The sequence below is a fragment of the Capsicum annuum genome, chromosome 8 (genome assembly GCF_002878395.1).
Source record: "Capsicum annuum cultivar UCD-10X-F1 chromosome 8, UCD10Xv1.1, whole genome shotgun sequence".
NCBI classification, from domain to species: domain Eukaryota; kingdom Viridiplantae; phylum Streptophyta; class Magnoliopsida; order Solanales; family Solanaceae; genus Capsicum; species Capsicum annuum.
In genome coordinates, this window is record NC_061118.1 from 146,522,152 (window position 1) to 146,536,696 (window position 14,545).

General features: G+C 31.0%; 1 protein-coding gene across 2 annotated transcripts; it reads right to left on the reverse strand.

The window, feature by feature from the left end:
* Positions 1-5,537, reverse strand: LOC107839269 (putative glucose-6-phosphate 1-epimerase). 2 transcript variants are annotated; one of them, XM_016682682.2, is made up of 9 exons: positions 5,178-5,537; positions 4,139-4,675; positions 3,840-3,914; positions 3,362-3,418; positions 3,091-3,254; positions 2,466-2,600; positions 1,947-2,049; positions 751-850; positions 1-399 (listed from the first exon to the last, which is right to left on the reverse strand). In XM_016682682.2, the coding sequence occupies exons 2-9, from the start codon at positions 4,247-4,249 to the stop codon at positions 218-220; spliced, it is 927 nt and encodes a 308-aa protein (XP_016538168.1). In that variant the 5' UTR covers positions 4,250-4,675; positions 5,178-5,537; the 3' UTR covers positions 1-217. The 2 variants fall into 2 exon arrangements, with proteins under 2 accessions (XP_016538168.1, XP_047250448.1); XM_047394492.1 differs by having other exon boundaries at positions 4,139-4,554; positions 5,178-5,387.
* Positions 5,538-14,545: the final 9,008 nt, after the last annotated feature.

Sequence of the window (14,545 nt, forward strand, 5' to 3'; positions counted from 1 at the left end):
TGCAATGCAAACAACTTTACTCTTCAAAAGACAAACACCAAGCAGCCATTCTAAAAAAACGATAGGCTTAGGTGGTTCATGAACAACAGTTTAATGACTAATGTATAAACACCTCACAACATCATCATTAACAAGTGCATAAACCTAGTATAGAGTTTACAGTTCCTCATTAAGCTGCTGAGCATTACTATAATAATTCTGCCCAGACTTTGAAGGATCAAAGATCACAAAAACTCGATGGCACGGCCACAAGCTCTACACGACCGGTCCATTCTTCTCCTGGCTTCAATGTGATAGGTTTCTCCAATGCTGCACCATCAACACAAAGCATCTGCTTATACTCATCATCACCGAAATCCGCCATTGCTTTGGCTTTCTTCTCCCATGGATTCCACACCCCTGAAAAAGACAAAGATACCAAAAGGTTTTAGCTATACAAAATAGAGTTGGCAGGGAATTTGATGCTTCTTTGGCAACTTCTACCATCATCCTATAATGCACCGAAAGTTTCTATAGCACTACAAATTAAATTGTCAATGTCTTTAAGTATTGATGCTACATCTTTGAATAGTAATGCCAATAGAGGAAGTACCTCTCCCAAGATTACAGATATTATCAGGTTTGTTAAGAGAAGAATGAGCGACTCAAGATACCAAGTAAAATCAAGGTAAAAATAATAGCCTTTAGGGTACAGAGGATGTTTTCAAATGAGGACATTATCACCTCCAACATTAAATTGACGATACTTACCAGTATCTGGCAACCCTTCCTTCCTTATCAGATATGTTCGTTTCCTTTCATGATCAAGAACAGCAATGCGATTTGGGGTACTAAGATAGACACGGTCCATCTGCAAGAAAAATGAATACTTCTAAATTGTACAATGAAAGGAACACCTTACAGTTGAAACAAGGATCAATTTATAAAGATAGAAATAATGCCATCCGAAGAGGAACGATGTATGCAAAGTGATTTCTTTCATGCTTTAACAAATTAGATATAAGCAAAAAAAAAAAATACAAATACAAGTAAATTCAAGAGATTATTAACAATTTATAGCTAGAGCAAATATTCTAAAGATCAGTATTAATATACTTAATTCAAGAAAGAGTTTCTATTGGGGGGCAATTCTTGATAAAGAAAATAATATCCAAAGAGTTGACAAAACTCAATCCACATCTAACCAATTGAAGCTCCTTCAAATTCTGAAGATGGCACTCCATATGATTTTATTCAACATATTTAGGAGAAAGCCCCAACATTGAGTTTATTTCGTCAGCGTACATAAGTTGAATACACTGACGAATTAAATTTTATTAAGGGCCTTTCTCCTAAATATATGGATATTGAATACAAAGATATAGAGTACTACATTCCGAATTTGAAGGAACTTCAATTAGTTAGACGTGGATTGTGTTTTGTTCAACCCTTGGGATATTATTTTCTTGTCAAGAATTGTCCCCAAATGGACACTCTTTTTTGATGTAAGTAAATTAATTCTAACCTTCTAGACATTTTTGTCTAGCTAGTTGATAATTACTCGGATTTTCTTGTCTATGTAATTTTTTTTAATTTAAATCTAATTGGTAAAGCATGAAAGGAATCCCACTCATGCACACCTTGGTCCTCTTAATTTGTTTGCCAAGTAGATTGAGGAGAGGCTGCAAAGACAATGCCAGGACATTTAGCTCTAGAGCTGTAATACAGACACTAATGCTACTCTAGTTCAATTTTAAATTGATCCAACTAATGCGGTTATATAAAACACAAAATGGACCACCCCTTGTCTTTCTCAAGGTTCATTATAAAGGTTAGATTGTGGTAGGATCTTATATACGAGTCACTCTTGAATATATCTTTAAAATGCCACCATGAATTATAATATTTCATCTCTCATCTATAACCACAAAGTTTTGAGTTGATGTAGCTTGTATTGAAAAATATACCTCAGATTCAAAAGTTATGGCATCTCCCTGTTCTGTAAAGCGTTCTTTCTGGCAAAGGTTGTCCAGATAGTCCAGCGTTTCTAAACCTTCGATCCTTATTTCACTGTGGATAAGATTCAGGTAATAGTCTAAGATAGAGGGAAGAACAGAAGTCATCAAATTATTATGCAATACACAATGTAATGACTATCAAAATGGTACTCTGAAATTTGAACTGCTACAAAATTTTGGTAGAAAAAAGGTATAAAGAGAATGGGGAAGTGATAAAACTCATAAACGCTTCCAACATCAGTAGAAATGTTGATAAACAGGAAGAAAGAAAGTGTACAAAGGATAAGAAATGGAAGTGTACAAAGTGAGGAAAAATCAGATAAGAAATAGCTTTCAACTAAAGATGCAGACGATGAGCAAAAGTCTGCTTTAAAGTAGCTTGCGAAAACCTTAAGACAGGACATAGGGGCAAAGGTATGAAGGTACAGCAGTGGAGCACAATTACAAAAGAACAAAAAGGGAGCATACCTTATGTCGGAAACAGACAAGTATGTGTGATAAGCAAATGAGAAGCTGAATTGTTTGCCGTTGATGTTTCTGATACGAGATATCAAGGATAAGCTTCCATCTGATGCCAGTGAAACCCGAAGCCGAACCTCAAAACTAGAAAATAATGAAGAGACTCATCAGTAACTTCAAAAGCTATAACTGTAAGAAACTAAGTAAGCATAAAACTGACTTTTGACATGAAATGCAGTCGAAAGTTGACTTTTATTTCTAGCATAGAAGTACTTCAGTTTCATATCCATCTATAAATTATTTTTGACATCGTGGTCACAATGACCTAAGTACTATAACTCAGCAGAAAATAATTTTGAGAGCTTCCTGTTTCATGAAACCGAAAGCATCCAAGTTAGCCAATTTAAGTCTATTCTTCCATTTCCTTCTACTGTTCGCTATTTATATAGGTGCTGATTTCATGACCATGTCTCATGAAATCATTTTCAAAAGCAAAGAGGATTTTATATAAAGACTATATGCATTTAACTTAAAACAATCGCAAATTCTGATATAGACGACGAACGTCTTTTGATTCAACATCTGAAGCTCCATACTGAAATCGACTAGAGTTTGCTAGGCTTGAAGGCCATACCCGTGGGGCCAGAACTTCAGATCATCTTCTGAAGCTTTGAGCAGCAAGTCAATGAAAGATTTTCCTTGTGGGTCATATGAGTATAAAAAAGGAGGGTCCTCCTCAATGATCCAGATTTTATTTCTCGCAAATCCAAGTTGCTCAAGTGAAGCACCAGTTCCATACTGCAGCACAATTAAGATAATCAAAAAAAATGTTGGATAGAATTGCATATTCAATTCTAGAAAGAAATTCGAGAAGATAGATGATAGAATTGCATATTCAAATGTACCTGTGGAAAGCAAACAGAGATTCCTCCTCGTGTCGCTTTTGGAAACTTGAAGATGCTCTAAAACATAAGAGCAAAATTAGAATAAGAAACAGAATCAGCTTTAACACTTTTTCAACTACAAATACGGCTTTTCATTAGGCGCATAGCATTGTAAGTAAGAAATAGATGATTTAACTTTTAAAAAACCAGTCTACATCAAATTGAAATTGTAGGACTAAACACCCTTTTTTTTAACAGAAGCCACCATCAATGCGTTGACTATGCACAGATTTGCGGAGTCTCGTCTACAACATTGGAGAAACCTCTAGTTCCAATCATAACACCAGAGACAAGTGATATAGATAAACGAAACTTCATAAAATAAAAAAAAATGAACTTATAGAAAAGCTCCAATCCTAGAAGCTTTAGATCTCCAGCGCTAGCTAAAATATTAGTTTTACTCGTAAGAATTTGCAGCTAGTAAAATGGAAAACCTCACCTTACAGCTGCTGAATAGGAGCTCTTCCCCTCGGTCATTCCGCCAAGATGTAACTTGTCCTCCTTGCAAGCTAACCTGAATTAAAGGAACCTGTCAGTAACCATTAGGGGTTGGGGGAAGTAAGGGTCTGCTAATCGGAGATTCCATTCCAATCTACATCACTTCAAATGACATTAACGACAATATAATTGATCAAAGATTTCAAACATGATTTCTTTCATTAATGATCCGCCAGATGCTTTTAGAATCATAAATTAACTAGATCTAATTAAAGTAAGAGAGAGTCTACAGAATCTAACCCGCGCAGAGGCACCCTGAGGGTTCCGAAGCACAACCTGTTCAATCCCATTCCAATCTTTTGTTACTTCAATTGCCGCCGCATGATCCCAGACTGCTGCATAGTGCCCCATTTGCAAAGCACTTCTTCCCTTGCTTCACAATATCTCTAAAAAAAACCTTGAACCCCTTATATGCTATTTAAAACCTAAGACGGCCGCCAGCAATGAATTGACCAGACAAACGCCTCCGATATTATAGGACTTTTTTCAACTACCTTAAACACAATCTCTTCCTGGAATCTTGTAATCTAGAGCACCCAAAAAATACAAAAAGTCTTCAACCGTTATCCCCCTTTTCTATTCTGAACTTTGTCACAACCTCTCACATTCAATGTACTTCACTCAATTCAACTTTCTTTTATCAGCAAATCAGACATCTAGCTTGAACAACAAAAAGCAACGTCATCTTCTTAAGCTAACCAACAAAATGTGACATTTGGAAACTGCATAGAAATACCCAAATCCTAGCTAAATTCACGGTGAGGCATGTGATATCACCTAAGGGAAAAAGACAAAGTAAATCTTTTAAGTTAATGAAATAACTAACATACAAAAAAAGGAAAATTTCACTTTTACAGTAAACTTCTATTACTAGTTCTCTAACACACACCACAAAATTCTCAAAACAAGACAAACAAAAATCCCCTTTCCACAAAATTCAAAACTTTCAACATATTCACTAAAATCAAGAATTGTCTTTCTTTACCCCCATTAACCTAAAATTTCTGACTAACCCCATTTGTCAAAAAGTGAATAAAATGTACCTAATATTTCCAGAAATTACTAATTAAACTTGCAAAGAAAGAAAACCCCAGTTGAAGGAAGCAACAAAAAAATGAATAAAATAAAGGAAAACAATACAGATCTAAACTTTATTCAATGCATAGAGTGTAATGCAAACAAGTTGGAAGAAGAAGTTAACAGTGCATTAATTAACAGCAATTAAGACTTAATATACACATAATAAATTAATAATAATAGAATAACAAACGTATTAAACCTGGTTTATAGCAATCGAAACTTAGAAACTTTGGAAGAACCCAAGTATAATACTGCATTAACAATTAATTGGTGAAGCAAAAATTGAGTTTTTATTTTTGGTTTGTTTGGGAGAGAGAGAGAGGCAGAGGTAAAAAAGTTGATGTGCAAATGGGTCAAGAATTGGAAATAAAAAGGGAGGGATTTTTGGAGAGATACGAGGAGGTACTACAACTACAAGTGACTATTCTATTTTTAAAATTATCTTGACTTGACAGACTTATTGGGAAAATAAAAGAAATTTAAAAAAAGGGAAGAAGTTAAATGTAGTATTCTCTTATGATCACTTGAGTTAAAAAAAAAAAAAAAAAAAAAAAAAAAATTATGTATAAAAATAAAATTTTATACAACGATGCTATAAGTTTTTTATGTATAAAAATTAAAAACAAGTTTATAAAGAACTATAAAATCAAAGCTTTCGAGGGGAGGGTACAGTGATAATTTAGCTATAAATTAATATAACTCGATATATGCATAGATTTTAAATACTAACAAGTGCTAAAATAGCTTCTTATGTATAAAAATGAAATTTTATACATTAAGTTAAAATTAAAACTAAATTTTTAAAGAACTACTATAAAAACAAAGCTTCAGAGGGGAGGGTACAGTGATTTACTGTGCTAAAATCATTCTTTAAGGAAAAAAAAATGTTAACTTGGGCATATTAAGAAAATTGTACTTGAGTAGAAAGGTATTTTTTAAAATTCGACAAGCTCTTTTAGTGATTTATTGAGAATAAAAATACTAACAAATTTGAGGAAGAAAATTCAACTTTTTTAGAATGAAGGAAATAGGAGAAAAGATAGGAAACTTTGTATAGATTTGTGTTAACCATAAACTAGAGTATATGTTGGTGTTTTCTTAAGGACTTTGTATAAACTCTTTAAGTGATTAGTTGAGAATAAAAATAACAGATTTCAAGAAAGAAAATTCAATTTTTTAAAAAATAGAGGAAATAGGAGAAAAGATAGGAAAAAATTGTATAGATTTGTGTTAACCATAAACTAGAATATATATAGGGGTTTTCCTAAGGACTTGCTAATATCTAGTAATTGATAGTTTGACTGAATTAGATATAAATAAAATAATTTGCTAAATAATAAGTAGATGTAAACGATAATACTAGAAAAAGAAATTACAAATTAATTACGGACGTTTTTTCTGAGACATCGAATAATTTTTTAACATATTCAAACATGATGTACAATTTTTTTTTTGTCAAATACCACTCGATACATGTCCAATGCCTATTTAATATGTATGATTGCTTAATTTAATTTACTTTTTTAACTTTGATAAATTAACATACTTTCTCTGTTTTAAAATGGTTAGCCTTTATTGACTTGACATTTTTTTAAATAAAATTTCTATTGGGGGTTTATTTTATTAAAATAATATTATTAATTATGCTTTGAAAAATAGAATTTTGATTATATACACTTTATTTAGTTATTTAATGATAAAAGTAGTATTGAAAGAATATAATTCTCTTGATTTCATTAAAAAAAATTAAGTTGAAACAAATATTTTAGAAAGAGGGCCAATTATTTTGAAGTGAAAGGAGTAACTTGCTACATGCATTAGTATTTTTTAGTCCTCCCTTTGTTTCGGTTTATATGTTATATTTTTCTTTATATTTTGTCCTAAAAAAGTAATATATTCTTATTTACAAATAATTTAGCTTTTAATTTCTTATTTATCTTTAGTGAAATAATTGATAATTATAAATTTAACTATGGCTTGTTTTAAATCATAAATTTAAAACACTTTCTACATTTTTTAAATTACTAATCAATCAAACACCGCCACATAAATAAATTAAAACGCACTCCTTCCCCCTCCCCTTCTTCCAATGAAAAACTAATTGACATGGTATTTTTTAGAATTTTTTTCCCTGTAAACCCCTCCCATGAAAAACTAATTGACATGGTCAAAATTAAGAGAGTGAATTTTTTTCTTCATTCATCACATTTTTTAGAATTCCTTTTCCTCTAAAAACTGTGATTTATAATGCATTTACATATTTAATTTCTAATCACTTTATTTCCGAAAATAATTTTTAATGCTTATATTTCTAGAATTTCTTTCTTTCTGTCTGTCTTCAAACTATGCAAATTAAGGTCATGTATTGATCATATCCTTATTTTAACATAACACTGTAATCTCAAAAAAATAATTATAGAATCGAACATGGATCCCCTCTCTCCTCATCAATTGAGGAAGAAGAATTATATAAAATGGTTTTAATTCCCAGAAGATAATAAATATAAATACTTAACTAATAATAGACTTCAAAGAACTATTTGATCGAAATATTTTGTATAATATTTTTTCTCTTTATAAATAAGAAAAATAACTTCCTTAATTGAATAGAAAGTAAGTCATGACATTTCAAGCTCACTGTCTCCAATTGCCACCCCCATAGCCTCTGGCTCCACTGCCCACCTTTTGACAATTCCACTCCACACTCATAATATTTTTTTCTAGAATTACATATAGTAGTTTTAGCATATTTAAAAAAAAATATATGAATTGAAAAAAACTACTAACTTTTTTCCAAAATATATACATGAAAAACATATTCCTTCTTACCAAACACCCCCTTAGTTGTTAATCTCACCGTTATATTAGATATCAAAATTTTCTTACTGGAATTGTAGAATTTTGTAGTTGTTCTCTTCTAATTTGAGAAATTTTTTTAAGTAGTAGTAGTACATGCATGAATGGACTATATCTGAATAAAGCGAAATAGATATGTAAGTTCATATACAACCAAACCTCAATTAAATGATTGATCAATTATAGCAAAAAGAATATTATCCATCTGTCTTATGGAAGTCAAAATCACATTAAATGAAATTGGAATTCCATGGGCATCATTGTAGATGTGGCAAATTAATCGATAAAATGAGTAGAAAATTATTAGATCTTAAAATTAATTTAACGGAAGTAAAAGAAAATTATTAGATAATTTTTTCTATTCAAGTCTTGATAAGTAAAGTTATTCAATACCCAATGGCAAAGCTATATGTATCGAAGAGGTATTAATTGACACCTTTTTATTAAAAAACTACACTGTATATATAGATAAATGAAAAGAATTTTAGTTTTTACTTAATTTATCATGGATACAGTGCATTCCTTTGATTTCTTGCTATGTTTAATTTTTATGTTTTTTTTATTTATTTTTTATTTTCCAAGGTATCCCCACAGCCGGCAGGCGTGAGACTAATCCTTCGATCCTTCGGTCAGCGCAATAAGCGGCAGAAACTGACCACAGAGTTTGTTTCATTCGCTAGAGGTGGGAATCGAACCCCTGCTTGACGAAAATCATAATTCCGCTAAGAAGCATCAGAGAGACAACCATATATAAACCAATCTTTTTATTATTGAAATAAATATTGTGCTTAGCCTTCTGCATGAGAGTTTAGTAGTTTATCATGTGCTTCTCCAACTTTTGCCCATCAAATATCAGACATTATTGTTTCCTCATCGAAACATGAAATACTTCTTTAGATTTGTGCCATGTTATCAAGATAGATAGAAACTTTAAAATATGTTTCTTTTTTTTTTTAAAAAAAAAAAAAGTTCTTTTAATGTTATATATACTGTAGTTTGACTTTTTTTGTTTTGTTTTGTTATTTTGCATGTACGGTGTACCTAGTAGCAAATTCATAATTTGACTTTGTGGTTGGACATCGAATGATTTTTCTAGAATTAATTTCACCACAAGTTTTTAAATACAATCTTAACTCAGATGACAGATCACGATTGTTTTAATCAAAGGTCTGTAATAAAATAACGTAAAAATACTAGGATCTAAAATCTGGGATATTAACAAAGAGGCACCAGATGGATGGTATTCAAATAATTAATTAATTTCAACATAAAATTTGATACTCATTTATGATATAACAAAGTATAATACGTATCTGATTAACTAACTAATGTAATGGTTGATTGATTGGCGGTAGTAATTAATAATACGTGAATTATCATTATAAGAAATCTCATCAATCAATTATGCGATTATTTTAAAATGTGTCACAAAAATCTGCTTGCACATATATAAGAATGTCCTTTTCGAGTACTTCATTTGTGTAATAATCTCTCTCTCTCTCTTTTATTTCTGTTTTTCATACGATGTACGGTATTCAAATTGGAGCCCGAATAATTCAGATTCATACCGCGTAGGGCTCATTCCGGGGGTAGCGCTCCGCCCGTTCCCTACCTAAGATTTTTCCATATCCAAGCTCGAACGCGAGACCTCTGCTCAAGGGAAGAGCAGCTCCAACAGCTGCCCCAAATCCTCTCGTTATTACTCACTAATACGTAGACATATAAATAACAGTATAAATAACATAAATACCAATCCTTTTAGAAGTAATTACACTCTCTCCCATTTTTTTAAATTACTTTACTCTCTCTCCCTATTAATATACATAACATAGCCAACATATACATAGCATTCTATGTATATGTTGGGATTTTTGTATTATGTTTAGCGAGTTGAAAATTTTTGTAATATCGAAAACATAAGTTGTGTATTTGCATAATTTACCGTAAGTGAGCCAAACGAAGTCAATAATTGAATCCTCAACGTCAAATAGAACGCTGAGCTCATAAATACAGATCGTCAATTTTCATTTGGCAGTATGAATGAGTCACTCCAAGTGAAGACAACTTGAGTTTTCAATTCTTACGTCTTAAAACACACATATACATATCCCTTGAGATATATCAAACACATGAATTCTGACTAGGATATAAAATTCCAATCATTCCTTAGGATATTTTTCCTGTTACACATTATATGTTTCTCTATAGCCAGGAAAATTGTTTTAAAAAAAGACAAATGTAAAGTTGTGGTCCTTGTTCATCTTTCCTATTATGTTTGTAATTAATGACATTGTAATTCTAAGGAAAAGAAATAGACTCGTACGCAGGGCAGGTCCATGAATCTTCTTTTTTTCTTTTTTTCCGGAACCCTCGGAAAATCTACGACCTCTGCCATTTGTATGAGCACTTTGGTGGTAACCTGTTCGTTGTGCGATAGCTCGCAAACCACACATACAGAAGATGTAATTAAACCGTACTAGGCAAGCCCCATTCGACTAGCTGATGGTCAGGCGACAGACAGAGGCTGAATTCGATACCTGGTCTACCTCCCACATGAGAAACCCACCTCTCCCAACCACTCAATCATGTCCTTGCGAGCAGTGAGTTCCATCTTCTTATCATCAATTGGGATTTTTTTTTAAAAAAAGACTTAAGAGGTTTCTCAAAATTAAATGCATACTTAACTAAGAATGGACCTTGCATATTGACAGTTACAAACAATGGCGAAGCAGGATTTTTCACTAAAAAGATTCAAATTATTTTATATATATAAAAAAAAAAAACACACACACACAAAGAAATACTAGAGGGTATTTCACATCTTCGTTATATACATAAAAGAAAATTATATACATTATAATTAATTCCGACTAAGAAGATTTGGATGAACCCTTTACACCCCTAACTTCACCACGATAATAACAAAGGACCCTACAAGCGAATATCAACCACTAGTTTTTAATTGCACACTAATGTTACACATACATTAGATCCATGTGTTTTTCGAGTGTTTTTTAATCACTCATACTGCATGAAATATATCTGGATGGAATTGGAATGAATACGTGGGTTTCATTCACATACCAGGGGTCTCATTCAATTGATTGATTAAACTAATTAATTAATTATAGAGAAAGTATATATATATATATATATATATTCTATCTGTGTGATATAATATATATCATGGTAAAAGAAGTTGGAAAAGGTACGGAATCCAAAATTTTCAAATAATTGCTGCGTCGTATTGTGCATGGGAGAGTTTAATAAGAATGTAGCATGTGCTTGTCTAGCTTTGGCCCATGAAATATAAACATGATTGTCCCCTCATCTGAATAACAAATTATTGTTTAGATCTGTCATGTTCACTGACACTGACTTGCTACGTAAATGATCATATACATGTTCACTAAATTATTATCACTAGGATTGTAATGGTACCTTTTAAACTTGTGTTTGGACATTGAGTGATCTTTTCCACAACACATACATTTCTCGACTTAATTAAGAGTTACACTATCCCCCTGTCCAATAATATTGGTTCGTGTTATTAAAAATAAATATCAAATAATACTTGCTCATTTTAAAAAATGATGAATAATTATTCATTTCAATCTTGCTATTAAATACTATTTCTGGGTCAATGCATTTCTTAATGCATTAAATTTATTAAGTAAATTTAAAGGGTACTTTAGTAAAATTATTCTTATTATTTACTATTTCTTAATACGTGTGCAACGTCAACAGTGAACAAATATTATTGAACGGATGAAGTAATATTATATTCTACCAAATCAAGAAAAATTTATTTAGATCCCTCCGTTTTATTGTTACTATCATTTTAGCTTTTTTTTTTTACGCTCATTAAGAAACAATTAAATAGAAACATTATAGTTTACTAAGTTATCTTTATTTAATAAAAGTATAATGGTTTTTCCTTTTACATATTGTGCATATTTAATTTCCTTAAATAGTAGTGAGAGTGTAGTTGGAAGAATTGTCAATTTTGGTCTTCAATTCCTAAAGTGAGAATTAATTTGGGATAGATTTTCAGTTGAGTTGAAACCACCATTAAAATAGATGGGATGTAGTATTATTTTCTACACTTCTTAATAAATAATTATATAAAGTAATAGTACTATCAAGATATAATTAATAAAAATAATTTACTAAAACAAATAAAGTTTCTTTTGGTCGCTGTTTACTTGTCACACTGTTTTACTTTTCGAAGGCACACTTAATTATCTTTGATCAACATTTTAATGTATTCCTTCCTTTCACTTTTTTTTGTCATTAATTTTTTAATTGTATTTTTACTTTTACTTGTCATTTTAACATATCAAGAAAAGACAACTTCTTTTTTCTATTTTACTCTTAGCATTAATTATCTTTTCTCCAAATTAATTTCAAAACACAATGTAAACATCATTTAATAGGAAAACTATGGTAAAATAGTTATGTTATTAATTGTTTTTCTTAATGAGTGTGTCAAGTCAAAATATGACAAGTAAAAGCGAACAGAGAGTACTTTTGATTATACTATCTTCGTTTCAGAATAGTTGGTCATTGTTGATTTGACACTAAAAATATTTATTAGGAATTTATTTACGAAATTGATCTTATTAAATATGCTTTGGTAATATAAATTTACGTATTATTACACTTTATGTAATCATTTAATAATAGGGGTAGTATCGGAAGGACACGATAAAATTTTCTTGATTTCTTGAATAAAACAATTAAATTGAAGCAAATATTTTTAGTAAGAGGGTCAACTATTTTGAAACTAGGGAGTATTAGTATGAGAATGATTGCAACTTCCAGCATTTTTTTATATAGTTTTCGGCTACATAAATTTTAAATTTAAAATATTAAATTAATCTACTGCAATTTAATTTTGAAATTCATTCAATTGACCTCGAGAATGAAAGTGACAAATAAAAATAAATAAAAAAATAATTTTTAAGGAGAATGTCAAGTCGTTAATCAATGAAATGGAACAAAGGGAGTAATTAATACTACATATATATATTTTTGTCAGTCCTAAGTTGGGGTCTATCGGAAATGGCTTCTCTACTTCACCCCAGACCCCACTATGTATTGGGTTCGAAATCGAGAAGGCATAAGCTATTAGTTGCAAACCATTATGGTGACAATTCAGAAGACACATGCTATTGTGTTATAGACTACATTGTGCATGCTATTGTGTTATGACTTGGAGAAAAGAGAGTTGTTCCATATATTAAATTACAAAACCCTTCTTTTAAGAAAGAATAAACTTAACCTAATAGACATCTAATAGGAAAAAAATCATTTCCTACTAGGAAATCATTTCCTTCTTTTAAGAAAGAATAAACCTAACCTAATAAAGATTTAATAGGAAATAGATCTTTTTCTACTTGGAAATTTTTTCTACTAAGAAATACTTTCTGAAATAAAACACAATTATGATAGAATCCAAGTAAGTTAACAAATTCAAGACAAATCTTAACATTATATATGTGGAAATACACTGGATATATTGTTGTTGGAAAATTTTAGAGGAACACATTGAGGAGTATCCTCCTTTGCCTAGTAAGCATTCAGGGAGGAAACATATCGTGAAAACCTTTACTAATTGAAATGACCTTCATTCAACCAAGTGAAAATTATTTTATCCAATTATATGAATAACCAACTAAAGTCATTTTTCGGAATAATAAAGTCACGTGATCAAGCAAAGTGGTGACTGGTGATGATTATTTCAACTTGATTTATTCTTCAGTTCATATGTACGTACGTACCTAACAAAAACGAGGAAGCTGAGCTTCGAATTTAATTTGGAATATATGGCATTAGTCAAACGCCTCAAAGCTAACAAAAGGACTAATATCAAGTGTATTAGTACTGTACAATTTTTGCTACGACGCAGTTGACCATAACGGTTACCCTAACTAAAATAACCGTCTGGCAAAATAAAAAAAACGGGTTAGGTATAATAATTAGTTAATGTTGGTTGCTGCTGGCAGCATCAATATAATAAAGATAGAAAACGTAAACAAGAATAATATATTTGCTCAACTTAAAGAAGAACAAACAACAAATAGCTATCATTGGTGGTTTGCTTTTCAATTTTTGGATGAGTTCACCAAAGCTAGTCATGGCAGTACAAGTCACAAATCCAGAGTATGTTTCAAAGAAGTTTTAAGTTATTCATTATTGGTGGAACCAGAGACCCAAATATTTTATTTCTTCCTTTTCCAGGTTAAGTTGGCAAGTAGAAAGTCCTAAATTGAACGAATAATATGTAATGTAAGGCTTCCTATTATAATGGTAAGTATTTTTATTCGTTTCAGCCCTAATTTTTAACATGGTATATATTCCAAACACACAAATTTGTTGCCATACGAAATAGTTATTTTTAGGTAGCAATGCATTCTTCTCATCAAATGACACGTGTCTGGTGGACTTTTGAAGATCAAGCACATGATCATCTTTGCGCCATTTCACAGAAAACTGGACTCCTTGCACTTCCCTATTCCAATTTACTCTACTTTTCATAGGCCAAAAAACCAAAAAAAAAAAAAAAAAAAAAAAGAGGCATCTCGAATTAACATTATATATGAATCTAAGCAAGACAAACAAAATGACGGTATATTGTTGTTTTTTCTTAGTTTGTCCAATTGAGGAACTAGTAAGAAGTAACATCATGAACATAGTACTACTACATAA

Bases quoted from the DNA above. Each gene is read 5' to 3' on its own strand.
- LOC107839269 (XM_016682682.2), bottom strand. From the start codon at position 4,249: ATGGGGCACTATGCAGCAGTCTGGGATCATGCGGCGGCAATTGAAGTA. The intron at 2,601-3,090 runs GTATGGCCTTCA...ATTATTTTCTAG, and splicing joins CTGAAGTTCTGGCCCCACGG to TTTTGAGGTTCGGCTTCGGG. The intron at 400-750 runs GTAAGTATCGTC...TGTCTTTTTCAG, and splicing joins GGAAGGGTTGCCAGATACTG to GGGTGTGGAATCCATGGGAG.